Source organism: Diorhabda sublineata, chromosome 3 (genome assembly GCF_026230105.1).
Source record: "Diorhabda sublineata isolate icDioSubl1.1 chromosome 3, icDioSubl1.1, whole genome shotgun sequence".
In the NCBI taxonomy this organism is placed as follows: domain Eukaryota; kingdom Metazoa; phylum Arthropoda; class Insecta; order Coleoptera; family Chrysomelidae; genus Diorhabda; species Diorhabda sublineata.
Window position 1 is genome coordinate 23545744 of NC_079476.1, and position 27782 is coordinate 23573525.

The 27782-nt window shown below is 31.0% G+C and overlaps 2 protein-coding genes across 3 annotated transcripts; one reads left to right on the plus strand and one right to left on the minus strand.

Annotated features, from left to right (window-relative positions):
• Positions 1 to 1187: 1187 nt before the first annotated feature.
• LOC130440990 (leucine-rich repeat-containing protein 70-like) lies at positions 1188 to 15051 on the minus strand. Of its 2 annotated transcripts, XM_056774412.1 has the most exons (4): positions 14913 to 15051; positions 12298 to 13638; positions 2850 to 5934; positions 1188 to 2031 (listed from the first exon to the last, which is right to left on the minus strand). In XM_056774412.1, exons 1-2 carry the CDS (start codon positions 14923 to 14925, stop codon positions 12329 to 12331), a joined length of 1323 nt encoding a protein of 440 aa, XP_056630390.1. In that variant the 5' UTR covers positions 14926 to 15051; the 3' UTR covers positions 1188 to 2031; positions 2850 to 5934; positions 12298 to 12328. The 2 variants fall into 2 exon arrangements, 1 of the variants encoding a protein (XP_056630390.1); XR_008909578.1 differs by lacking the exons at positions 12298 to 13638; positions 14913 to 15051 and adding an exon at positions 10268 to 10494.
• A 598-nt stretch (positions 15052 to 15649) lies between these two features.
• Positions 15650 to 27612, plus strand: LOC130440989 (lysosomal alpha-mannosidase-like). Its single transcript, XM_056774411.1, has 17 exons — positions 15650 to 15801; positions 17838 to 17940; positions 18293 to 18374; positions 18676 to 18861; positions 19311 to 19516; positions 20887 to 21020; positions 22565 to 22698; positions 23120 to 23327; positions 23432 to 23646; positions 23847 to 24046; positions 24110 to 24312; positions 25080 to 25420; positions 25566 to 25842; positions 26002 to 26131; positions 26575 to 26681; positions 26811 to 26957; positions 27416 to 27612. The coding sequence occupies exons 1-17, from the start codon at positions 15724 to 15726 to the stop codon at positions 27584 to 27586; spliced, it is 2922 nt and encodes a 973-aa protein (XP_056630389.1). The 5' UTR covers positions 15650 to 15723; the 3' UTR covers positions 27587 to 27612.
• Positions 27613 to 27782: the final 170 nt, after the last annotated feature.

Below are 27782 nucleotides of genomic sequence, written 5' to 3' on the forward strand. Positions count from 1 at the left end.
TCATGAATTTATATAAACATACAATCTGTATAATTAAATAAAGCGTTTACTATAATTCCAGAAAATCATAAACGGAGGTTATGAAAGGAAATATAAATAGATAGTTATTAGACATATGAAATAGTTGTATGTAGTTGAATATAATCGTATAAAGTGGTATGTAGAATTGTCTATATAATTCTGTATAATAGTATATAGAAGCAACGTAGATAGAAGTCCTTATAAGACGTAAGCGTTATCCTTCAGCGTAACCATACATTACTATATTCCTAGTTTCTCTGTATCATGTTTAACTTTGTTGTAGCTATTTTCCCTCCTTCTCCTTCCATTCTATCAATTTGCTGCCGTTGGCAATTTCGCAATGTATCTTAACCATCTTGCAATTGGTGTTACTTTCGTCATTTTGTATATCATCATTAGTTCTCTGTTTGTGTGTGTTCTCCACATAACTTTCTGCTATTTTGACATTGCCATATATTTTCCCATTGTTGAGAATTTATCAAATTGACAGCTGACCCTACCTATCACAACCTTGACCCTATCATTACCTCACACTATTTGTTTTATATAGAGTCAAAGTTGGTGAACATGTTCATGCTAATTTTTAATTTAGTTGGCAGGCGATAAACACTCTTTGATATATTCAAGTGACAATGAAATAGTGACACAAAAATTGTGACAGGCAAACGTGTTCCAATTTGTAATTTCAAGAATTTTCAAGTATTGAGCAACAATTCGACGATTGTCTAGCAAGAGTTTTGTTAATCAAAACAAGTATCATTTCTTCATCATTTCTCAACAAAGAACCCAAACCCACTGAAAATAACAACACGTTCAATATATTTTCCCATATTTCCAGTTTATTCTCATTATTTTTTTGTTCTGCACGTACACTGGTTTCATATTCTCCTTTTCAAAAGTTTTTTAAAATGCATCTTCATGTATTTTTGTATGCAATGCTTTATGGTGAAAGATGGAACCTGTTGTTTGTATGTTAACTTTGTCTTACCACTATTTCTAATGAATTTGATAATGCCATCTGTCAATTTACAAAAAACTTGAACACAATCAAAAGATATATTATTACCAAAAATTTTTTTTAAAAAACGATTTTGAATAACTTCCGGAAATTTCTAGAAGTATAGCCACGTTGCCGATAGGTTTTTACAGGGAAAAAATAAAACATCTTTTTCAGAAATTTTATATATTTAATTAGTATACTCAACGTATATTTTTGTATTGTATAATTGTATTTATAATATATAAAAAACTACAAAATTTTATCTTTAAATATATTTCGCCACATGTATGTATAATTTTTTGGCAAAATATTCAACGTAATAGAACATTAACAACTTAATCTTCAATAACTTCTCCATCACCGTCATCATATGTCGTCGTATCCTCAATACATTCATCATACGTCGTCTCATTATTTCCACCATCATAAGTATTGTTCCCGCTGTCATATGCATAAGATTCTTCATTATTGGTAGAAGAAAAAATATTTTCAACGGCGCTAGGAAGACTCGCAGCAACGCCACTTGCAATACCAGAAGAATAATCTTCATTACTGTCCCCTCCATTGTAATCGTAAGTACCACCGTAATCATTTGTACTATAATCAAATGCAGAACTTCCGTTGTTGTGTGAAGACATAAACATGTCTGCCACAGTACTAGCTATACCAGTACCAGTACCAGAGTCACATGCAACGGTATCTTCGTTATCATCTGGAACAGACAATGTATAGTTGATGGCAGACATTTGATCAGAATCATCCACGACATGATGAACATGATGGACAGTTGTGTTTTGGTTTCTTGCATACATGGTGTTGAAAGGTGTGTAAACTCTATATTGTGGTACAAATTTTGCGGGTTGTTGACGCACGGGGATGCTGTAAGTGTGTTGGTATGTAGATTGTCTATTGGCTTTACACACCTCAATTATTATTATAATAATAACCATTAGGATGAAGAGAATAATAAATATCGACGTGACTTCATCCATCTCAGCTTCTTAATTGATCTTAAATAGAATAGAATAATAAATTTTTTCAATTGTTTTACATATTTTGATAAAAATTTTTAATGTAATCTCGTCAAAATAAATAGAAGTAAATAGTGAGACCGATTGTGATAATTATAACTGATATTTGAACATAATTTGAACTTTGAACACGTAAAGTTAGAGATTATAAAGGTTAGGTAATAACAAAATATCATATTACTTAATACACACTATACACAATGTAACTATTGATTACAACGCTAGATGGCGCATCTTTTTTTGAATCGGTTATTTTTAGAACCATACAAAGTAACATGTGTCAACAAATCTAATGAAAGCATTATAAAATTTTTAATATTTATATTATTTGTGTCGGTTAACATATATCACATACATGTGGAAAATAATAATTGCTCTTTCAACGCCATCTAGCGATTTCTAAAAAAGCTTGCAGCCAATGTGTAGTTTACTGTAGCGTTCAGTAAACTGGGTGTGTTGTTCCAAATAAAATTCCTTTTCAGAATAATGACATTGAGCGAGATTACAAGATGGCTTTTCAACAGCGTTGCCAAAAGTTTTTCAAAGGTTAGTAATTTTTTTAGAATTCATGACCGTAAATTGTTATTTATGTAAAATTGATAATTCTAATTCTATATTCAAAAAAATAATAATAGGAAGTTCAAATATTTGTTTACAATTTCAGTTTAAAATCGTAAAATAAGTAAGATCTACAATATTGTTATTTAAACATTTGGCAACAAGACAAAAAGCTTTTCTTTTTCTAATAATTTTATATTAAACATGCAAACATATTTATAGTATATTTATGTACTTACAAAACATGTATCACATTTTTTCAGTAAAAGGCTGTTGTAATTCTTATATTTATAGACATACGGGAACAAATCGTCTATCGTATTACTTGTTGAAAACAGAACTGACCTCTTGGTTTATTTGGTTATGTTACGAGTTTCGTAAATGAATTTTAAATATCTGATATTTGAGAATTCGGGTATACGAGGGTAGATTGAAATTTATTATGCATGATTTATTTATTCGGCACGTAGACTTACAATTTCTTGTTTCAAATAGATACTACCTATTAATAATGTACCATTTATAAATATAAGTACTAAAGTAAGTTGATTTGAAAGCTTCGAAGGAAATTAAGTATCCGCAAGAAATAAAAAACAAAATGTTCACGGTTTGAATTTAATATCACAAAGTAGTTAAAAATATACAAACACAAATTATTTGAGTGGTTCGGATTTGTTGTATACATAAACCAGTCCTAACTAGATTGAACGTGCTCTAAAAGGTTAAAAACATGCTGTATAATTATGACGGATATTTATATCATCAGAACTAATTAAAACCAGTACGATTGTGAAAAATTGATTATGGACTCGATTCGAGTTTAGGCACATTTTACAAGATTTCTATTTAAACATTTTCATTTATGAATAAAAATATATAGTTTGAAATATTTTAACTTTGATTTATTAGTAAACTCTTACTACATATATTCACTATCAGTTACTATAGGTATTTGATGTAAAAGTACTACAAATTACAGATATTTGTATTGCAAAGATTTGTACACTTCACAATAAAATATTGTAAAACATCGGGCTGGACTGTTTTCTGTTACCTATTGTGTATAAAATCCATTGAATATGTATTTATGTTCTATTTCAAGGAAGAAAAGAGAATATTTGGAAAGTAAACATATAAATTAAACGTATACAAGAGATAGGAAATTTTTATCAGGAAAAGCAAATAGAATAACGAGTTATATACAGAACGTTTCTAGCTTGTTAGCCGCTGATATCTAAACATCAATTCTTTTCAAATATTGGCTGAAACTTATATTCCGACCAGTTACAGTTTACGATATAACTTTAGCATACGAGGTGTGATGAGAAATACAGTGACAAAAATTTTACAGCAGTTTAGTATAGTTCGAGCCTGTTTCGGCTTGTAACATTGAAACCTGTTTATAACTACAATTTTTGTGTAAAAATGAATCAATGGCAAAGACCTGTTGGGACGTCCATCGACCTCAAAAACAGTTTTTAATGTACAAAAAATGAGTGAACCTTTGGAGCGTAGGAAATAGACCTAAGAATGGACCAACGGCTTTCTTTTTAATCACTGCAACGCGCTGTCCTACAAGCCGTTTTTTATTTGAGAAGCTTTAGCCCACTAAAAATCTTGACTATTCAAATTCACGTTGTAGATTGTATATTGAGCTTTTTAGCCACTATGCATCTATACCTAGAAGATATTTTATACAAGATTCTTTATCTGATTGCTCTGCTTACAAAATACACAGGCTCCTTCCAAAAGAGGTTATTTTCTGGGAATCTTATATGTCTCTTCTCAAGGCAATAGATGCAATGTACAGGACATTCGCAGTCTTCTCAGTCTTCTTATTTGATATGGTTATGACTATTTTGGATTGTCTGAGGCATGGAATGTTCCTCCTAAGACTCATTTCCAATTGACGTGGCATCTCACGAGGACACATCAGGGATCTGGAGTCGTTGCTCTTTTTTGGCAACTAGAGCCATATTAGGGTTACTTTGTTTATTTCAGGACTTTCAAGACCGCTTGGATATCGGAGAGAATGTGCTTTCTGAAGAGATTTCTATCCAAACACTCCTAAGTATCTATCTATTGCTAGTACCTCTACCTAGCTTCTTGCGCCAGCTGCGAACCATCTGTATACCATAAAGATGCATTTCAAGCTTGCAGAAGATCTTTATTGGCCCATGATTGACGGTCATTGATTTTCACTTCAAATAGGATGTCTGTGTCTTTTATGCTAATTGTTTTGCTCCTTGGTTTGTCACTATTTATACGTTAATGACTCTAAGGAGAACTGTCAGGTTTCCTGGTTTCAATTTATTGTCTGGATTAGCCGTGGGCGCCGATAAGGCGTCTTTTTTCACAATTTTATTTGGGGAGGACGGTTTAGCAGCCTCTAACCACAAATTAAAAACGTGCTAAAAGAGAATCATTTCTGCCCCATTTCTGTCATTTAGTCACCTACAACAAAGCAAATAGGTACCATTCCGAAAGAAGTCTTCTAGAAATGCTTCTTGTTATGAATATTTGAATAATTTGGATGCGTGCATTACTAGCAAAGAAAAGTTAGGTTAAGTTGGGTTAGGTTGAGTTAATTTTTATCGTATATATGATACGTAAGTCTCCAAGTAATATGAAATACATCAAAGCATATTCCATATTAAAGATTTTTATACTGAGTGAGTTATAATTTATAATATTTGATTATGCATTTTACATATCTAATAAATAATTCTAACTCAAAATTGATAATAAACTGTAAATTTAGTTTACTCGATATAGCTACTTCCCCCAGCGTCGTTACTGGTACCACCACCAGAATCATATGTAGAACCTCCAAAAGTATCTCCTGGAGTCGAAATATGCGACGATTCATTACCAACTTCGCTAGAATGATGCGAAAAACTGACATTACTATCCCCACCGGTGTTTCCACCTGCAAACGATGTAAGTTCTCTAAGGCCGCTTGCGATATCTACAGCTACATCTGTTGAAACAGTATGCTCGGTATTGTCGTGTTTCTCATTAACATCGTCGTTAAGACGTACTGATTCTGCATCATCACTATTACTGCTATGACGTTCGAAGTGGTGATTATATTCATTATCTTCATGATAATATGAAGGGCGTTCATTACTGGAAGGTTTAGTGTCTTGTTGGTGGGCTTGATTTCGTTTGGATTGGAATGGTTTGTATCCTGAACAACCCATGCATATGGCATATATTATAACAATGAGGCAGACACCTAATACAAAAAAAACTGGTACCAATACCCAAGGTGACATACTATGCCAATAACGAAGGTAGATTTGATGAGAATATTTTCAAATCCTGAAAAAAAAGGATAATAATGAATAGTAAAAGAATATGATTGTCGCAACTATAATTGATAATAGACATACAAAAAAATTATACATTAGTTCGCAAAAACATATAGGAATGAGTTTCTGAATACTACTTTCATTAAATTTCTTTTTATAAATTTTTTCATAGCCTCTGTCCATGTTATTGTTTTTTCTTTAAAAATTTTGGAAATTGTTTTTGCACAAAACTTCTTTGGGCGTCCTTGTTTCCTTTTTTCTATTTGTCTACCTTGCCAAATCCTTTTTTGCTGGTCTATCGTTCTATAAATCATCCAAGCTGCTGTTTTTTAATTGTTTTAATTACAGATTTTATATTCAAGTTTTCTTTTATTATTTCGTTGCTTATTCTCTCCTTTCTGGTTGCACTTCTGATCTGCGTAAGTACTTCATTTCTGCTGCTTGAATTCTGCTTTTAAGTGACTTTACAAGTACTCAGCTTTCAGACAAGGACAGATAAATATTTATTAATATACGTTAAGTTTCGTGTTTTTTCTTTCTTTCCACGAAATTTTTGTTTAACGCATAATAAAGTTCAATTGCCTCACTGATTCATTGATTCACCTCTACTTCTACATTTTTACGCTTAAATATTTGAAACTTTCCGATTATATTTCATATATTTCGATTTCAGGATATCCTTTTTTTTGTTTTAATGACTGCTTCCATGTTGATGAATTATGCTTGTATCTGTTTCAATAGATCATCTATTATCAACATAAATAGTGTCTTAATCTCAATCCTTCTTTGTCGTGAAATTCTCGAATTGGTCATTATTTTTCCTCACTTGGTTTGTTGTTTTTTTATTTATACATTCGATATTGTTTATCCAGCTGAACACGATAAATAATCTTCCAGAATGACACTGTTGTAGTCATATGGTATGATTACGAATGCAACAATTGTAGATGAATCAAACTATATCGAGTTAAAACATTTTATGTAAGTCCGTTATTGAACATTTCAACACGTTGTATAAAAGCGTGAAAGATTGAGATCTAATGACCTCGGTGGCTATTCAATAGGTCACTAGTAAGGTAAGGAATAAGGAATATTGTAAGTTGGTGAAATCTTTAACGTAGAAATTTTTTTATCACCGTTTATTAGACACCCAAATAACCTCAACTCGTGCCTAAAATACACACATTTGAAAAAACAAGCATAATAATAAAAAATATACTGTTTGTTTTATATCAATATCCTCTAGTGACAGTGAACTTTCTTAATTGTTCATCAGTGCAAATAATATTAAAACATCGTAGTTCAAAGAACCTAGTCAATTCATTCAAATAAAGTTTAATAATGGATTAATTGATATTTTGAATGATGCCAATTTATTTCAGTGAATGATATTTCTGAATCCATTATTTCATACCTGGTTCAAACAAAGTTAACAAAACAACAATAATACAAAGATGTTTCGCGACTAAGTGGCGACGAATTCGATATATATTTCAGAGACATTTTCTTCTTATTTTTGTTCAGTCGCCAAAGTCAGAAACTTTTCCAATTCCTGTCTCGAGTCGTTAAAGTGGAAAGTCGCACACATTTACATATGTGCTAATATTTATGAATCTGCAAATTAATAGTATATAGGGATCATCCATTATTATGCTAATATCATTACAGAAATTCTCGAAATCCTCGGAAACATTTTAAAGCTTAAACGAATCTCATAAAACTTGACTTAAATATTATTTATGAAGACTTTCGAAGTTCCGTCTCAAGTAAGTGAAGATCAAAGAATCATGGTTTTATGGGCACAGTGAGAACCAGTAAATTAACATTATAGCCAGTATAGGAAAGAAAGGAGAAGAAAATAAAAAAATTAAGAAATCGGGGACCAAATTTTTTGGATATAAAAAATTTTTCGGGCAACTGAACTAATAATTCATTCGTGGACTAGATTTGCCGCATTTGAACCTTGGTTTCATTCAAAACTATTTGTTTTTTTGCAACGTTGCTGAGAGAAAGATGAGAGGAAGATATAACAACATCCGGTTAGTAATAAACATTCATTTTTTGAAAGTGATTCCTGATGGAAACACCACATTGTTACACAACTCATTCACACAACAAAAATTTGTCGCATATTTATTCTTGTTGTGTTTACAGCTTTTTTTTGTCCTAAATTTTCACGCAATTCTTTCACAAAATCATGTCCCGGCAATTTATGCTTATTTTCATCCAAAAACCTTCGTGTTTCATTTTTCCAACAATTGTTTTCAAGTGGAAAGGTCACAACTTTTGTATTAAATTTCTTGTTAGAATAGAATTTTGTCACAATTTCGTCGTACTTTGTCTCAAAATCTACTTTTTGTCTGTTTGGTGTGACCTCGACATTTAATTTTTTATAAATTTCTAGAGTGTAATCTAAAACTGGGTAGACAAAAGGGTTGAATACCTAGCTTTTTAATGAATGGATAGGACAGTCTTGAATATACACTTTGGCAAATACAAGAATGAATGTGAAATAGCCTCGTACGTCAATGCGCGCTACTAAATAATGGTAGTAGAGATTAGTACGGTCCGTCAAGCAATTCTATTGTGTCTGTTAGATATTGAAGAGCCCTGCGTGGTATATTACCCTCTTTCTCATTTTAACTTCGTGTCTCTCGTACATTTCTCGACATTCGCTCCTGTATTTGCCATACTGTACTTCCTCTGAGTATATTTACAACTCTCGTTGCTGGAATTTTTGCATCGCAGATTATTACGATTTACAAAAAGTTATTAAGAATCTACTTGAATGTAAATAATTATTTATAATAACAATAAACAATTATTCATACAATAAAAACAGCAACCACAAAAATCTTATAAAGACATAGTCATCTTTAGGTGGGTGTAAAGATAATGTTCGAAATATTTTCAATTTTTTTAAGTATATAATAAATCTGTGAATGAAGAAAAAACAGCATCTTTTATGTCCAGTTCTTTTTACGTAATATAAAAAAACTACCAAAATTACTATATGATATTCAAAGACGCTTTCTAATCCTCCAATTTTAAACCGGTTACCTACTACCCTGAAAAATTATATGCAATTCTAGAAACACTCACTCATATTGAGGAATCAAATCCTATCTCTAGTATTAACAGATTTAGTTAGCTATCCAACCCCTATATACGAAAAATCTAATCGCCTGATCACAACTGAAATAGCGTACTCAAAAAATGCTTTATTCTTGAAACATCATATTATGGTAATAAAGAAAATGAGAAACGACTCTAAATAAAAGTTTCCTCAAATGACATGAAATCTGTAATGAAATCTAATTCAGTACGTGGTAAAATATATGGAGTTGAATAAAAAACAATCTGAAAGAGATTAAGTGATCAGTAAATCCTTGGCCTTAAGCAACATCACGAAACATATGAAGCCACAAGAAAGAAGTACAACATGTAATGAAGACTCTAGAGGTGAAAACATTAACTTATGTGTTATAATAATAAATCTCCTGTGGCGAATAACCCCAGTGGTTGACGCGACTATGAAAAAAACTTGTATTGGTATAAACTACATCCTGTATCGGAGAGGAGTGAATCTTATATATTAAAAAATTGATGATTTCCATTCCGAATCCGTTCGGGCGTTCTACCCAACTGATTTGCTTAATTTTTTTTTCAATGAAAGGTATTGATGCACAGATCCTCCATCAACCATTGGATTTCATCTAATTTTCACCATTCTCAAGTTATACTCAAATGCGATTTCCCCCTGTACATTACTTATAGGAGTTTTTCACATACACACGTTCTATCCTCAATATCTCAGGTTCTATTCAAGATAGAGACTTCGTTTTGGTTTAAGAACACTCGCTGAAACATTCTCTTTCTTTTGAGTTACTTACACTTAAATCGGTTGAATTGGAGAGGAGCTAGGCGCGGACATTCAATGTGGAGTTATGGATTTTTGTAGGTTTTTGGCAATTTTTCTACATTCAAAGATCTATATCTCAGGTTCTAATATAGCTACAGAGTTCGTTCTTTTCTATTATAATGATTTCTGATACTTATTTAATGGATTCGATACGAGCGAAGCCGCGGGTAAAAGCTAGTTTAATATAAATATTGATACAAATAAATACAAAAGTATTTGAAATACCAAGAATTACAGACACACTGTATACATCCTCATCACATATACAAACATTTGCAAATATTGATGTGATTGTTGAAGATTTATTTCACACAAAACATTTCTTCAATTTTGATTAAAATTCTTCTTAGCATTGCTAACAAAAACGATAAATCTGAATGAGAATAATGAACTGAAATTTCAATATTAAGTAGTTACTAACCTTACTTTAATATTTAAGTCATACGTGAAACACATGTTTAATTTCACGTGTATCTCATAGAATTAATGATAAATAATGTATTCACATATTACTCACAAATAAAGCAAATTCGTAAACTAACTGGAAACAATATTTCAAACTAGCACTTTCCGAAACTCTTATTTAGGATGAGGATGATTCGATTGAATTGGCGCCTCGAGTGTAACACCAATAACGCATGTGCACAGAATAAATTTCTACTTGAAATTATTCGGATTCAAGCGTATAGTAGTTGATCATTACGTCAGTTAATTTGATCTTGATGTTTGTATACAAATAAGAAACTGGTTAATTGTATTTGTTTTGCCTCCGCATTATGATTTTTTTGTTGTTCAGTAATGTTATGATGATGTAATTGTAGTTCCGTGTATACCAGGGGCTGATGTTAAGTTTGTTTATATGAAAACCACACTCATATGAATGCTGTTTGCTTTTTACTAAATTTTCTTTCACAATTTAGAAACAATACGAAATTCACATTTGTGAATTCACGAAAACATTTGTTAGAATTAAATTTTAACAATTTTATTATTAAAATTTGTACCTTGGGGAGAGGGAAGGGGTGTTTCAAGGAAATTTTGGGTCAGATGGTATATCTAGTTTTTTGTTCACAATATCTTGTAGATTAATATTAGTAATAATGATAATAGTAGGTATATTCTCACATGAAGTAGCAAAAAATTCTCAAAGAAACTTATAAAAAAGGAATTTGTCGTCTTCAATGGCGTCTAAAAGTTAAAATAACTAAGTTGCGATAGAATACAACTAATATTAAAATAAAATTTTTAGATTCTAATTCTATGTAAATAAATTATTAAAGTTTTTCAGAAATTACTATGCACGTTTAGAAAAGAAAAAATCCTCCACAACCGGAATGATTCCGAATTTTTATGTCTAGCAATCACATTTTATTTGAGCAGTTCATCCCATAAATAAAGCGTCTATAGATTATCACTTCATTCCTTTAAATGCACGCATTAGTTTTATATGTACAATTTCTTCCCTATGATTAAATAATTTTAAACTGAATGGCAATACTATTCGGACCTGGTTCTGTCAAAATTTTTACAATTTTTTATTTATCATTCTCAAATTCTGATAGAACGACGTATATTTTCAACTACTATGCACTAAACGATTATATTTGAGTGGTTTTTCTTTCATTGTTTTCCAAATCATTTCGACAGAATTAAACACATAATAATACGAGATCAGTCTTAATAGAAAATGTCTTTGAGTTTTGTAAATGCTATCAATAGCATACTTGATTTTTAAATGATAACTTTTCATAATTTGAAGGAAATCCTTTTTTGTGGTGATATCTATGTGCTTAATTTACGTGAACGTTGATATCAACTCTTTTTTAAAACTACATTTTGTCGGAATCTAGGGGAAGGCTTTGTAAGAGATGATCCGACTGATCGGTGAACCATGTTTCAAATATTGTCGCGGTTTTATCTTCTAGAATATAAAACCATTCCATTTGGAGGAAAAACATCTTTACTGTCAGCATAAAGAATAATTACTCCTATTCCTCTCGACCAAGGAGTATTAAAACACAATTTTTAGAATCATCAACCAAGCCATATTTAACTATGCCGTATGTATCATATCAGTTTTTGTCTAAATACACTATATTTTCATTTGAATCTCGGTATGTCTTAATAGTTCGTAAATAGTCTTGTCGAAGTTTAACGAGACATGACTATATTTAAAATCACATTCTCTTGAGGCACACCAAAAAACATTTATAGTCATAATCAGGTTATTTGGAATTTGTGGAATCGTTGGGGACATTCATACTGAACACACTGTTTACACTACCACTACACCAACAATTACAATTGCACCACGAGTAGATTTTGGGTTAGAATACAATTACAAAAGGACTGTTATATTTGTGTAGCCCTTCAATAAAAATATATAAAGTACATCTATATTGTTTATTTTACCTCGTCGTTGTTGTTATAAAGTACTTAATTCCCACTTACCAAAATTAAATTGTCAATGAATCTCTCCACTCTAATTATCATTATCTGCATCGGACGACGAAGTAAGTGCGTGTACAACAGAATCAATGATGTCTAAGGCTCTATCAGCATTTGTAGGGGACTTCCATTGATCACCATAGATGCCTGGGTCTTCGAAATAAGTATTACGACATAAAGTTCGTTTTTTAACGAAACCACAATACAATAAAATGATTATTAGAGGTGCGCTAATTATAATGGTGATCACGGTTACAATTACTTCGTTACCTTCATTTCCTTTCAACTTACATTTAGCTTCTTTATCGATGAATGTTCTATTTTTATTATATTGTTTACAGCTGGTGCTACCGAAAAAATTGTCATCTTTTATATGTAAATCTTTTTTGATTTCTGTTTCTTTCTCACAACTTAAATAATTGTTTTGTATATAGACGTATGAAAATTGATTAAAAATAGATGATAAGAAATTACATATATAATTATTCGAAATATCAAGATATTTTACGGAAAGTGAAGAAAAGAAATCGGTAATATTGATTATTTCTATCTCGTTGTAAGAAGCATTGAGTGAATATAAATTAATAGAGCTTCTAATTTGATCGGAGCTCAAGCTATGTAGTTTATTAAATGAAATATTCAAATTTTCCAAATTGTGAAATGATAATAATGATCGTGACGCGATCTTTTTAATTTTGTTATAACTCAAGTCTAAGGTGATCACATACCAAATTTCTTGAAAACTTTCTTTATTAATAACCTCGATTTTGTTGTGATGTAGTAAAATAACACGCACGTTATTAAACGTGTTAAAATTCAATTTTAATAATTTTATACGATTATTAGATAAATTTATAATTTTGAGAAACGGCAGATTTCTAAATTCATTCCCATTTAAATTTTCAAGTTTATTATGCTCCATATTCAATATTTGTAAATTACTCATATTAGAAAAAACGTTTTCGAAAGAAATTATGTCATTATACCCCAAATTTAAATGTTTCAATTTACTTAAACTATGAAATGTATCACTAGATATGTTACTAATTTTATTTTTACTCAAGTCTATGTAAGTCAAATCTGTAAACATTTCAAACGCTCCTTTCTCTATATTACTAATTTGATTATTATTAAGATCAATTTTAAAAACATTACCAATTGAAAAATTGAATGTTTTTTGTTTTAAAGTAACAATTGTGCAGTTTATACATTGTAATGATGATTTTTTGTCCAGAAAACGAAAGTTGAGGTGCTGAAATTCGGTAACGGAGTGTACGTGATTTTGTGATATTCCAAATATTGTAAATATCAGCAGAAAAGTAGACGCTACGTTGATTCCATTTCCTGAAATGTAAAAACATACATTCATACTTCTACTTCAAACTTTTTGAAATAGAAATGGAATTACATCGAATTTTCGGTTGATATTTGTGAAAAATAAATAGCTGAATGCAAATATCGATAGAGAACTCGACTTGAGTCGAAAAAATTTATTACGCAGAAAATATTATAACGTCTCTCATGTAATTGTTCGTGGAACGAATTGTACAAGTTATATTTACACTTACAACTACATTATACCAATTATTATACTAATTACAATACTATAAACATTTTATATCTCACACTTCACTTCATTTCAATATTCATCCAACAAATTACTGAGAACTCTGCTTCATATATCCTCTTACGATCATTTTAGAGCATTATAATAATATTTTACGAATACACATAATCTGCATAGAAACATGATTGGCACTTTTCTTGGTACAGCTTACTTCGACGTACTCTAATCGTATTTCTTCCAACACTGGGCTGTGGAACTAGGCTAAAAACCTCTGGAATGAGCGCACACTTTTTTATGTTAAAATTATCGTAGAAATTCACCTTACAGATTCTTGATTAATTCCTATAGTTTAGATTAGATCGAATCAGATAACCAATATTTTTCGAAAAAGTTCTCCGCTTTCGACAGATAAGAGTTAGAATTAACTAGAACGCTTTTTATGACATTTTAAACTTGCTTAAATATTCATTTCCAAACACTTCTGTCAATAATTATAAGTTTCAGTGGCATTTTTAGATATTTTACGTAATTTTTCACAACAAATCGTTATTTTATTGTTACGCTTTTTGTCAAAAAGAAGAATAATTTTGATTCCAACGTAGGATACAGATATACTGATTTTTTTACAATAGCGAGAGGAAGGGCATAATGCTTAACAGTTGCCTGGCATTTGACATATGGTCACCGTAGCGCCAATAGACTTGTTTAACAACTTATTGAAAACATCTTTAGTATAGATAGAAATAAGAAAAACCTATTGTTCACCATTTTATTTCAACGCCTATTCTATAGCAAAACAAAGAAATTACTACTCAGATTTGAATACATGAAAAACAAAGATTTTTTTGGAGGTTAATTAATAGACTATCGTCAAATTTTAGTTTGTTTGCACTGTTCACTTTAATTTTAAATTGTAAAAATTATAAACTTCATCAATATCAAAAAAACCAAGTACTGAATTACGTAGATGAAAGTAATAATCAAAAATAAAGTCAACATTAAGTCGGATCGAAAATATAATTCAGTAAAGTCTGATTAAGTAAGTACTTACGGTTGCTTAGCATATTTTTTCACAGTCTGTATATATTTGATAGTATCACACTGATACAAATGCAACACATGCTTATTGTTTCTATATTTTAAAAATAATCTCAATTATTAATCATTAGGAAATACCAGTTTATTTTTCAGGAAATTGCCAAGAGATAATATCTTTGAATCATTTCATTTATTTAGAAATAATTCCACTTTATACTGATCATATAATATAAAAAAAATTACAACTCCGTTAGGAAAAAGATTACATACATTACATACTGTTAGAAAGTCTACACTTTAGCGATGTTTTCAAAATATCTGGAGCTTCCTATCATCTTTAATTTTTTTTAAACCCAACGCAAAGTTGAAGTTGAAAATCTTTTTTAACTATTCTTTCGAGTTCGGCGGTCCGCCTAGATACAAAAATGAAAAAGTTACAGGGGGTCATAGGTACGAAAGTGACAAAATTTCTAAAAAAAAAATCTATAAAGACCTGATTTTTTTTTATTGCCTGAATAGATAGAATATGACCCCGCCTATGTTCAACGTTCTTCTGAACACCCTGTAGGGTGGTCTCAAAAGTACGTGGTCTAACAAAGGAAAAATGAACAAGAAAAAAATATATTTATTCTTCAACGTTATCCATATATAATAAGTTCGATAACTTCAATCAAATCAAAAATCTTTTCATTTGTTGGGAAACATTAGATAAAACACTTATGTTCAAAGTAAAAAATAAAACTCTAGTATTGATAGCTTATCTTATATTATTAGTAGGTACTTAACTGTTTATTTTAAAGTCTATACCTATCACATTCACAATAATGAAGCAAACAATTATCATCATATCTACAATTTTATTTTTCAATATTTCGACTGTTTTTTCTACTTGTGCTCTGAAGGTAAGATATTCTAAGTCCTAAAATATGATAATATTTTCATAATTTTTATTTTTTAGTTTACTTTTACATTTGCCAGCAAAAAGATTGCCAATCTAGTCAATAGTTAGTTCACTTGGTTATGCTTAGTAACTATTTTAACAGAAATATTTCTAAAATAATTTAATGTAACTCGATTCATTATTATTTGTTCAGAAAAACTTTTTATCCAAAAATCTATCAATAACTAATTGAATAATGCAAAACTTGTTATGGGCACTAGTCTTATGGCCGAGGATGGTGAAAAGGTACTACAATACCCTACGACTAGCACCCATAACTGGTAACCCCAAAGCGAAGACGAAATTATATCGCTCTGTCTATCCTCCAAGGCTCCAGCTCGGTTGTGCGCATTCTCAAGCATGCGCAGTACAGATAAAGTGTCTCGAACAAGAGAGAAAATGAATATATGGTCGGCATCTTAATAGTGGGACATTATTTCCCGTTTAAATTGTCCATATATAAGTATTACATATATGACTGGTTTAGTATCCGTTGACTGGAAGGTAAACTTATGCGTTTCAACGTATGAAATGCTATTCGGCCAACCGGACCTCTTCTTATGTTTTATTGATTACGAAAAGGCTTTCGTAAGACACGATAAGCTGAAGCTAAGACAGAAAGGGTCTAGACGAGAATGACATCAAAATCATTATGTTTACCAAACTGAAGTGATGAGAACTGAAACCAGCGACGCAGAACCATACAGCATCAAAAGGCGATAGGGATGAGTGTTGTTTACTCTTCAATATATATTCAGAAGAAGTCTTTGTCAGAGCGTTGGATGAAGATAGTGAACAGAACAAGCACTCTTAGATCGCATAAAAATTATAGGAGAAGATTGTGGCCTTAACATCAACATCAAAGACCAAAACCATGATTGTCTCCAAGACATTCAACCATCCTCCCATATCCTCCATAACGTAAATGGTGGCATTATCGAGAAATTTAAATATCTGGGGTATTGGATACCTGTTGGATATTGCTGGATGTAGACACAGATATATGTATAATTAAGTTCACGCATCCATCGAGCAAGCAAGAAATATCTTTCTAAAAATGAGACAATTCTTCACATCCCGAGCACTCGACCTTAAAATCCGGTACCGAATGGTGAATCGCTATGTATACAACACCTTATTATACGGATCTATTCCCATTAATAAATCTTCTATTACCGCAATGAGCATACCAGAAAACGCAACTAGATTGTGTAATTAACTAATAAAGTAAGAAGGTGGGCCACGAAAGATTCATGCATACAAGTGCATTTTTCTTCGCATTTTTGGTTAAAAACTCGATTTTGACCATGTAGCCCCAATATTAGATAAAAATAAATATCATATTCGTATTCAGTGACCCCAAAAATATAACGGTAGACCACTTTTACCGACTAGGACGAAGTTGGTCGGTACATCAAAAAAATTGAGGGTGTCCCTTTCCTCTAAATGGATGCATGGACCTTTAAGGTGAACTCACTAAGGCGCTTAGAGAATTTAGAAATATGGATCTTTCGAAGGATGCTGAGAAGAATAGGCACCGACAGGGAACTTATAGAATTAATAAAAACTCGAAAAACCTCGTATCTGGGATACATATACAGAAATGACTTTTGCAACTTCTGGTCGAAGGGAAAATCGAAGGAAATCGGGCTCCTGGCAGACGACAAGCTTCATGGCTGAAGAATATTCGCGAGTAGACCGGTTTAGACTCCCAGACGCTGATAAGAAGAGCCGGAGATAGAAATGACTTTGCTGGGGTTATCGCCAGCCTTCGTTTAAAAGGGGCACCCAAAGAAGAAGAGTTAATGAGTCGAAATGGCGATGTTTTTACTTTTTTCTTATTATTGAATCATAGCGCATAATAGCTATTACCAAACCTAACAATGTTATCTAGTTCAGTTTGAATCAATTTGATTATATCGAGATTCATTTATTTCAACTCTTGTCCGAAATGAAAAATAGTTTGGAAAAAATTATTATTAATGAAAAAACTTCTAGGCATGTCAAAATGTAGATCCAAAAAAAATCAATGTTCATCTAATTCCTCATTCCCATGATGACGTAGGATGGTTAAAAACTGTTGAGGATTATTTTTATGGTGGTAAGTTAGATGATTTACTTACATCACATACAAATTGGGTCGTTCCTCCGTAAAATCATAATTAACTTCAATACCTATTACTGAGAAAATACAAGGAACAATTGTCTTTTAACCACTTTAATTTCATGGGATGATAATCTGTAAATTTCTATTTATTTTTATAATTTTATTTATAGTGAGTACACTGCTTACACTGCCACTACACAAACACAATTACACGCGTTTCGATAACCAAGTTTCGTCCTCAGAGACACAAACTAATCCAATTTAGTTATAATTTAACCGTGTGTAAGTTTTATTAATCTTCGGTACAAACTTTAAGAAAGTCAATCATGTTAAAATATTTTCCTAGAACACAACGATATCCAAAATATTGGAGTACAATATGTATTGGATTCTATTTTGCAAGCATTAGAACAAGATGATAGTCGCAGGTAAGTTCTCTCAATATTATATATCAGCAACCGTACAATAAAGTTGCCATAGTCTAAGAGAAGCTTTCTTTGTCTTTCTAAAAGCACTAAATCGATAATAGTGCTTTTCTCATTAAAGCCCATTAATAAAAAAAAATAAATCTATTGCGTGTTTGAATAATTGTAATACATATGTTTTGTAGTAGCTCTCATTCTTTAAATTTGATTCTGAAAATAAAGTTGTTTTTCATCTAAATTTGTTAGTTTTATATAATTTTTCTCAAAGTTTTTTATTATTAAATAGAAAGATATTTTATTTCAGATATATCCAAGTTGAAACGGCATATTTTTGGAAATGGTGGAACTTACAGTCTGATGATAAAAGACAACGATTTAAGAATTTTGTTGAAAATGGAAGAATTGAAATGATAGGTGGAGGGTGGTCAATGAACGACGAAGCTTGTACTAGCTATCAATCAATTATTAACCAGTTTACGTGGGGTCTCAGGTAATTAGAGATATCGTAGTTAACGAATAGCGTTATTTTTTCCAATACTAAATGATAGTAAATTAAGATCGTACACTGGATAAAAAGCGAACCAAGAGGGTAAATAGAAAACGAATATAATCGAGGCAACGAGTTGTTTAGAATTACTAAGAGATAAAAATGGAAAGTCAAAAGAGGTAAACATACATAAAATCACACTAGGCTCTAAGAGAGTCCAAAGAAAAGAAGGAGGGATTGACACGCAACAAAAAAGGAATAGAAAATCTTACCAATAGCGGCCAACACTTCAATAATTATGTGATCTAATGAAATAATAAAACTTGTACTACAATTTTTAGGGCATACTTTTCCTTAATCGAAAATTTAGAATTTTTATTTGCCAAAAATTATGGCATTGACTATTTTCTGCGTATCTGATCGTAGAGAATAATTAAATCCACAAATTCCAGAATATTGAATGACACATTAGGAGAGTGTGGGCGTCCTAAGATCGGTTGGCAAATAGATCCATTCGGACACAGTAGAGAACAGGCATCTATTTTCAAACAGATGGGTTACGATGCCGTTTTCTTCACTCGATTGAGTACGGACGAGAGGAATGCAAGAAAACTAACAAAAGATTTAGAATTCATGTGGAACAGCAACGATAACTTTGGTAAATAGATAAAATTAAATACGTTCTTATATTACAGAGTAATGACAGCATCACATATATGGCTGTAAATAAATTACATTTTTTTCAAATTTTCGATAGGAATACGAAGAATTTTCGTCTATTTTCTGTAAGAACAGTCACGTGCAATTTATAAAGTAAGAATATAATATTTTCTCCAAAAACTAAGTGAAATTTGAGAGCAATTACCCAAAATATCCATACACTGTCATATGTACTTTATAATGCTTGATCTGAGAACCAAACATTTTCTCTATTCACAAAACTACAACTTCTTTATTCGTGTAATTTTTCTGCAGAATTGGGAAGTATTTGCTCAGCATTTCTTCAACTTTCTATTTTTAAAACAGAACATTCATTAGTGGAAATACTTTTCTTTTCAAAACCCTGTAGTAGTCATGGTTTTACTGGGTGAAGCCATGCCATGGCAGTTTCCCTACTTTCACACACTTTTACGGGTTAAATTACTGGCTCCTAGTCGTGTATATGAAAAACCCACTTAAATTCGTCTCTTTGCTTATGACGAGATAAAAGGAAACTGCTTGAAACGAACTAGAGTTTTGAAATTATTTCATGCTGTATAGCCTACTTCAAATAGTGTCGCACACAAAAAGTATGTCTAAAACATTCATATATGGAAAACGATTCTTTTTGGAGCGACATTAGCTAGATTGTTGGGTAATTTCGACATAATATGCGTTTGATGAATGTAGAGTTCTCAGCCACGTTGTTAAGTATCTCTTTGGTGACCTTTATTGGACATTGTTTTTGCGAACGATTCGGATCTTTTGGTACAAGTCTATCATTGACACGATTCATACCCTAACCAAAATGTGCTGAGTCGATCCATGAGAGTCTCTGCTATCTCTCGGATGTCGACACGACGATTCGTATTCCCAAGGACTTTTAAGGAGTGTGTAGTCATAATTCCATTGGTAATACAAAATTCCAGCAAATTCATTGCTCAGTCAAAAGAAACGCATTGTAAAAAAATGCTGACAAGCACAAAATAATTGGGATATGGCGCTCAAATTCACGTAAAATCAATTTAAGAAAAAAGAAATGTTATCAATTCCATTAAGATAAAAATTTTATCTTATACTGAACAGTTTTGCTTTCCAACAACACATAGTTTAGTTTTCTCTTGTTAACAATTAATTCCAATGGAGAAGAGCTAGCGCCTCTGAAGATTACGTTGACTGTAGTACTACACAGAAGGAATCTCGTTTTAGAAAAAAAAAATACTTTTTCACTTAATTGACTATTATTTTTATTTATATTTCAGAAAATATTTTTTATAACATATATGTGAATATATTTAGGAAATTGCAGTTTTATTTTTACTTTTTCAGAAAGTAGTGAAATTTTCACTAGTATTATGGATAGTTACTATGCTCCGAATGATTTTTGTTGGGATTATCTGCAATGCTCTTCAGATGCAATAAATGATGATCCAGATAGCTTCGACTACAATTTGGATAAAAAGGTAATAGTGTATCTTGAAAATAATATTCTCAAACTGTGAAAACAGCTGGAATGTACTCAACAGTTTCTTCTATTTTTGATTGGACTCTAGACAAAATAGCAGGTTACTTTTTAAAAAGGGGCAAATTTACCTACATTTTGACATGTTTCTTTTGAAGTTGAGGCTTAGAACTGATTACAAAAATTAGTAACATGTTGACATATGAATTACTCGTATATGAAAATGCAAATGAAATGTAAAAGGAATTCGGGATTTGACATAAATGGAAAAATGATTATAGACACAAGGGCATGTCGTAATACTATATTTTTAATATGATTAACTGATTGTTTATTTGGCAAATGTCTTCCTTCAGAATAGCTGCTTAAATGGAAGACATATTTGAGATCTGTTCATACTGTATTGCAATAGTAATTCCATTTTTGCAAGTCTAGGTTTATAACGCACATACTCTTATCATAAAATATGATCAGCTTCGACGAAAGTCTCAAGGTACAGTGGAAACTCGATTAATCGGATTAATTGTTGTCGTTAGGGATTCGGATAATCGAATGTATGAAGAAAAGCGGGTTTTGTGAATTAAGTTTAATAATAGTAATATTTACTAATAAATAATAATATTATTAATAAAAAATTATAATAACTTGAAAATAAGGAGAATTTTGCTTAAAATATTTGGTAATTGGCATTTAACGTAAGCTACTTTTTCTCTTCATTGCTGCTGTATCACGAATTCGTTTCAGCTGAAGTGAACTTTGTTTGTTTTTCAAAACATTTAAGAGCTGTTTCCAGAGCCTGAATTTCTTCATCATGAGATGGTCCTAAATCAGTTTCCACGTCTATATTTTCTTCTGTTTCATCTTCATTTATCTGCAATATGTTTGTAATGCTATTTCACAGAGTAAAGGGCCAGAAATCGGTTGCCCAGTTGATAGTTTTTGTAAAAACCAACAATACAAAGCGTCTTCTAAAAGTTCGTTTTTCGGTTTTTTCATCATTTTCCGATGTTTACTCCGATATTCGCTATCTAATTTGCAGGTATACAACAAAATTGAATCGGTATTCTTCCTAATCATCACTTATCGTGGATGTACCTACACCATACTCATCAGCTAACTTACGACCGGTTTCTCCTTTTTTTAATGAATCAATAATATTTATTTTGTCTTTAAGCGATAACACGCTATGACATTTTCAAATATTTAGACGCGACACGCACATCAGCGTGGGGCAGCGATCCCGAGGGGCGCGGGCTGGGTAATACGAGTTCCGACTCGTTCGTGCATGCATAAATTCGACTTTTAGTACATATGTTAAAGATTTTGTAACTTGGCTCAATATTACTTAATTATTTAATTGATCGCAGTTGATAGTCCGGATAATCGCGAATCCGTATAACTGAGGGACGGATAATCGAGGTTCTACTGTACTTTAATAATTTACTCTGAAACATTCATTATTTGAAAATTTGACGAAATTTGTGAAATTAAATTTTTCCTCGCTATTAGAGGACTGGAATAAGTTTATAAGAATATCTTTTTTAGGTAGAGGAGTTTTCAGAAAAAATTCTTAACTATTCCTCTCATTTCCGAACAAATAATATTCTTTTTGCCATGGGAGGCGATTTTCAATATCAAGCAGCTGAAATCAACTATCTAAATATGGATAAACTGATAAAGTAAAGTATTTTTTTGTCATCTATATTTGTTAATTAAACATTTATTTCTTTAATTTCTTATTTCTTAGACCTTTTGATATATTAATGCATCTAAATGTTCTTGATTTTAGGTCTCTTCTGTTAAAAAATTAGTTTTTTGAATAATTTTTGGAAACAAGATAAAATTTGACGTTTCGACTTTTCTTAAAGTCAAAATTTCAATTTATCAGACACTGACTGAATGTGACGCAATGTACCTGTTAAAATAGACCTTTAGACAATATTTTTCGATATCTTTAACCTAAATTATGACCCTAATATCATTGAATTAAGTAATTATTTTATTACAATTTTTAACCATTGATTGGAGGATTTTTCATTTGATTTCCTTGATATTTGGAGAGAAGCTGAGAATATAAATATATATGCTTTTAATTTTTAGTGGTTTCAAAAATAATGAAAACTACAATGTATTCTATTCAACTCCGTCTTGTTATGTTCAAGCAGTAAAATCACAAAAGCCATCTCTGACTAGCAGTTCTGACGATTTCTTTCCGTATAACGAAAATAACCACACCTATTGGGCTGGTTATTTTACATCCAGATCAACTTTGAAACGTTTCGAAAGAATAGGAAATAATATATTGCAAGTGAGTGACAAACAAAAAACTTGTTTTCATCTAAATAAGACCTTAAATGTCAGGAATTCAAATTTGAATCAATGGTTAATAATATGTTGTTCTCATTGTTTAAGGCTGCTCAACAATTAAATGCTTTTGCTAAGATGAGTAATATCATTACTGGAGAAGAAGCAGAAAATAATTTAAGAAGTCTACGAGAAACTGTTGGTACTATGCAACATCACGATGCAATTACTGGTACGGAAAAAGAAAGAGTAGCGAAAGATTATGCTCGGATGTTGACAGATGGTATACAGCAAACTGAATCAACTATTGGTAACATTTTGAGGTAGGAAAATTATTTTTACTACGACAGATTCTTGAAATTAGGATCGTATAGATTTTTTCTTCGATGAAAGAAAAAGATTGTATGACATGGTTCGTACTATTTTGGAGAATTGTATGATATATTTTTTATTTAGTCACCCTGTAAAGTTGAAAACAAAAAAGTGTCAAAATAAAGTAGATATAATATGCTCTTATTTGTAGCAACCTATTGAAAATAAATGATTCTTCTGATACTATAAATTTACCGTTCTCTACCTGCCTTTTAACAAATATAAGCGTTTGTGATAACTCGATGAAAGATAAAGTGTTGATAGCAATTTACAATCCTTTACCCAAAGATGTATATTACAACTTAAGACTACCAGTTCAAAATGGAAATTACAATTTTACTGGTGTAGATGGTGAGTGTGATAAATTTAGTTTAGTTTCGTTAATTTTTTTTGTTATCATTTACTATTTTCCAGGTGATGTGTCATTTGAATTGGTTGATCATATGAAGTATCCTGTCGAATCACCATATCGATCGAGTGATGTAGAATTAGTAGCTACTGATCAAATTCCCCCTATGGGTATAAAACTTTATTATCTCCAGAAATTAGATGACACTCCTTCTGCTATTAAACATGTACTCCAAACAGGATTTAATCCTATAACATTAGAAAAACAGGTAAAAAATTTTAACAAATGTAAACTGAAAGTAGTAAGCTACATTATTAGTAGATAAAAGCATTTGAATTCACGAGGAAAATAGGGTAAGAACAAAATTTTCTTAATGATTTTAAGGATTTTTCTATGTTATTATCTATTGAAACCTTCAGTATATTTCAAACTTATATTTAAGTATATACTATGAAATTTTTGTAGAATTTGGTCGAAAAACTCTGAATTAATGACTCCACATTGCAGATCTTAATCGTTACTTTCGTTGGCAACTATAATAGTAACAATATAAGTGATAGTTTTATTTATAAAGGGTACAGTGACTTCGACTTATTACTTCACCATAAAAATTTTATATTCTTTAAATATCAATAATAAGAATGATGCTTTTAATGTTGATTAATTTCATTCAACTATTATTTATAAAAATCTGTTAGATGTTATAAATTTCATCGACGAATATATCAAGATAAAATGCGAATGCGTTTTGTCTTCGAATGTACAGAGAATGTAACGTTTACACTGGAAAATCTATGTACATATGTCAAAAAACCATTTGTCCTATCTACTCTTCTTCTTATAAACAAAAATAAAATTATATTAATCCTTCTCCACCCCTCTTCTGTGCTTTTTCCTCTGTAGATTCTCCTCTAAGTAACCTCTAAGTCCCACATGCGTGTATTGCGTCTTTCCAAACTAAATATTCCTAATTTAGTTGTTCTCGACACGTATTTCGATTTCACCATTGTTCTTATGTTTGAAACGTTATTTTAGAACTCAAAACTAACATTCGATCCAAAAACACGGAAGCAATACATATCCGTAAACAAAAGAAGTGCAGAAGTTAATCAAAAATATATGTATTACAACAGTCATAATGGAACAGCCGACAATATTACGTCTGGTGCATATGTATTCAGACCGATGACTGGATCAGAAGCACAAAACGCTGAAGACAACAATCACAGCGTCTACTATCTTGATAGCTCACAAAATTCCGAAATTATAGAGAAAATTAATGAATATATTATTCAGACTATTAGATTAAGGAGTGAGGGTGATTTAGATTACATCGAGTACGATTGGATGATTGGACCGCTTGACAATAAAACTGTGTAAGTTTTCTTTTAGATCGGTAACAGCAACTTCTTTGACACTGTAAAATACGAATATATCCAGCAATTTCGTGTCAACTTAAAACAATATCAATTGTTAACGTTCCTTTCTTCCAATTGATATCAATAACTCTTATTTTTTCAGTGATACAATTAACGGAATAGGCAAAGAAGTAATAGTGCGATATAGCTTAGGATCTGAGAATATAAACGATGTCGTTTTTTACACTGATTCTAATAGTCGACAATTGGTCAAAAGATACAGAAATAACATTAAGTATAATGATACATCTAAAGAGGCGGTCGCTTCAAATTATTATCCAGTGACATCAATAATTGCTTTAAATGGAACTGGATTATCTTTGGTAATAGATAGATCACAAGGTGGTACAAGTTTAAAATCAAATGAAATTGAGCTTATGGTGAGTATTATTACTCAATTCTACTAATTTTAGTTTTACTCAAAGATATGAATAAACTGAAAAACATCAAAGCTTTCCTTAAGCTATAAAAATATCAAGGCAACTGAATTCGGTAATATTGTAATAATTAATAAATGAGTACAACATTTTTATTCACAGCTTCATCGAAGAACTTTAAAAGATGATCACAAAGGCGTTGATGAGTCTCTTGAAGAAATGGAGTTCGGTAACTATATAGTCACGCGAGGACAACATTATTTAATTGCGTCAACTTCGAATAAAAAATATCGTAAGTATTTAGGCCCAATTTTACAAGTGAAGTTTGAACCTCAAATGTCCCGTCCGTTTAAACACAGTTCACGTTTTATAAATGATATTTACTGACTTCGGTTTAAACTTACCGGCGGTCTAGGGGTAGTTTGAACTTGAGTTTAACATGAAACAGTCGATAAAGGCAATATTCCCAAGATTTTAACTTTGTTGATCGTCAAATTCGACAACTGAAGAGAAAAACAAACGTGACAAACTTTTGGAGTATTCATTTTTAGGGAAAAAAAGCCAAGAAATCATAGAACTGTCACTGATATTTTGTGAATTATGCCATTTGTTGTGTGTAAATAGCAAATGAGAATTCTAAATTTGAATATGTGATTAATAGTTGCATATTCCTTAATTCATTATATCAGAAAAAGTAAAGCTGACATTTTTTATTTGTAATTTTATGCTTTTCAGAAAGACTTCTTGCATTGAATAAATTAACTCAACCATGGGTGCTAGTTGCTGATGCTACGGCTGACGATATGAAACTAGAAAATCTAAAGAGTAATATCCATTTCAAGGTGTGTACCTAACATTCCCTGTTTTCTCATTTTCTCCCTTTATTTGATAATTCCATTTAATATTACTTGTAACATCATCTATCCAAAAAGTTTCTACACAAAAATCTAGATTCTACTTTAATTTTTTAGTGGTCTAGAATGAACGGCCTACCACTTAATCTCAATGTTTTAAATTTTGAGCCATGGAAAGATGATACATTTTTATTGAGAATTGAACATATTTTCGAAAAAGACGAAGACGAAGAACTGTCAAAACCAGCTACATTAGAACTAAAGGTAACGTTGATTTCGACGAATAGTATAGAAGTATGTTTTTTTCTCGTTATGCAGCAAAACATGAAATTTATGAATTTAAATTTGAGTTTTATAACGAAGTCTCATTGTTATTGACAGTAAGTAAAACTTCTAACCTAACACTGAACAGTAGAAACCACAATGCGAAACTTTTCATCTTTTCCTTTATTGACTATATCCAAAAATATGATTCATTCGAATAAAAAGTAGTACTAGAAAGATTGGTTAGACATAGGAGAAATGAAGAACACATAATGTGTAAAATAATATCGGATTTCTCTACTTTCATAAATTGATCTTATATAATTAAAAGTTTAAGGTGTATCATGACATTTTATGTTTATGAAATAGAATGTGAAAAGTCATTATTTTTTGTATTTTCTGCTACTTCTAATTTCTATCACAAATTTGTCGTGAATAATCTTTTTCTTGTGTTGCAGTCTTTATTTTCGCCGTATGCCATCTCCTCTATCCAGGAACTTAATCTTGGAGCAAACGAATTTATAGACGGTGATATTGAAGATAATAATTATAAAATAACTTTACAGCCAATGGAAATCAGAACTTTTTTGGTTACCTTCGAATATTTTCTCTATTATGATTATGATTAATAAATAAAGTAAAATTCATTTTGAAAGAGAAGTTTTTTTTACACCTTAATACCCGTTCGTATTATAGATTTGAACAATCAACGTAAAGCATAAAATAATAGAACAATGCATGTTCAAACTATGTATGTAAGTCGACCATCAAACACTCAATACAAACGCCTCTAATCAAGTTAAAACCCACAAATAATATTAAAAA

Bases quoted from the DNA above. Each gene is read 5' to 3' on its own strand.
- LOC130440989 (XM_056774411.1), top strand. From the start codon at position 15,724: ATGAAGCAAACAATTATCATCATATCTACAATTTTATTTTTCAATATT. The intron at 17,941-18,292 runs GTAAGTTAGATG...ATATTTTCCTAG, and splicing joins TGAGGATTATTTTTATGGTG to AACACAACGATATCCAAAAT. The intron at 26,958-27,415 runs GTAACGTTGATT...CTTGTGTTGCAG, and splicing joins CAGCTACATTAGAACTAAAG to TCTTTATTTTCGCCGTATGC.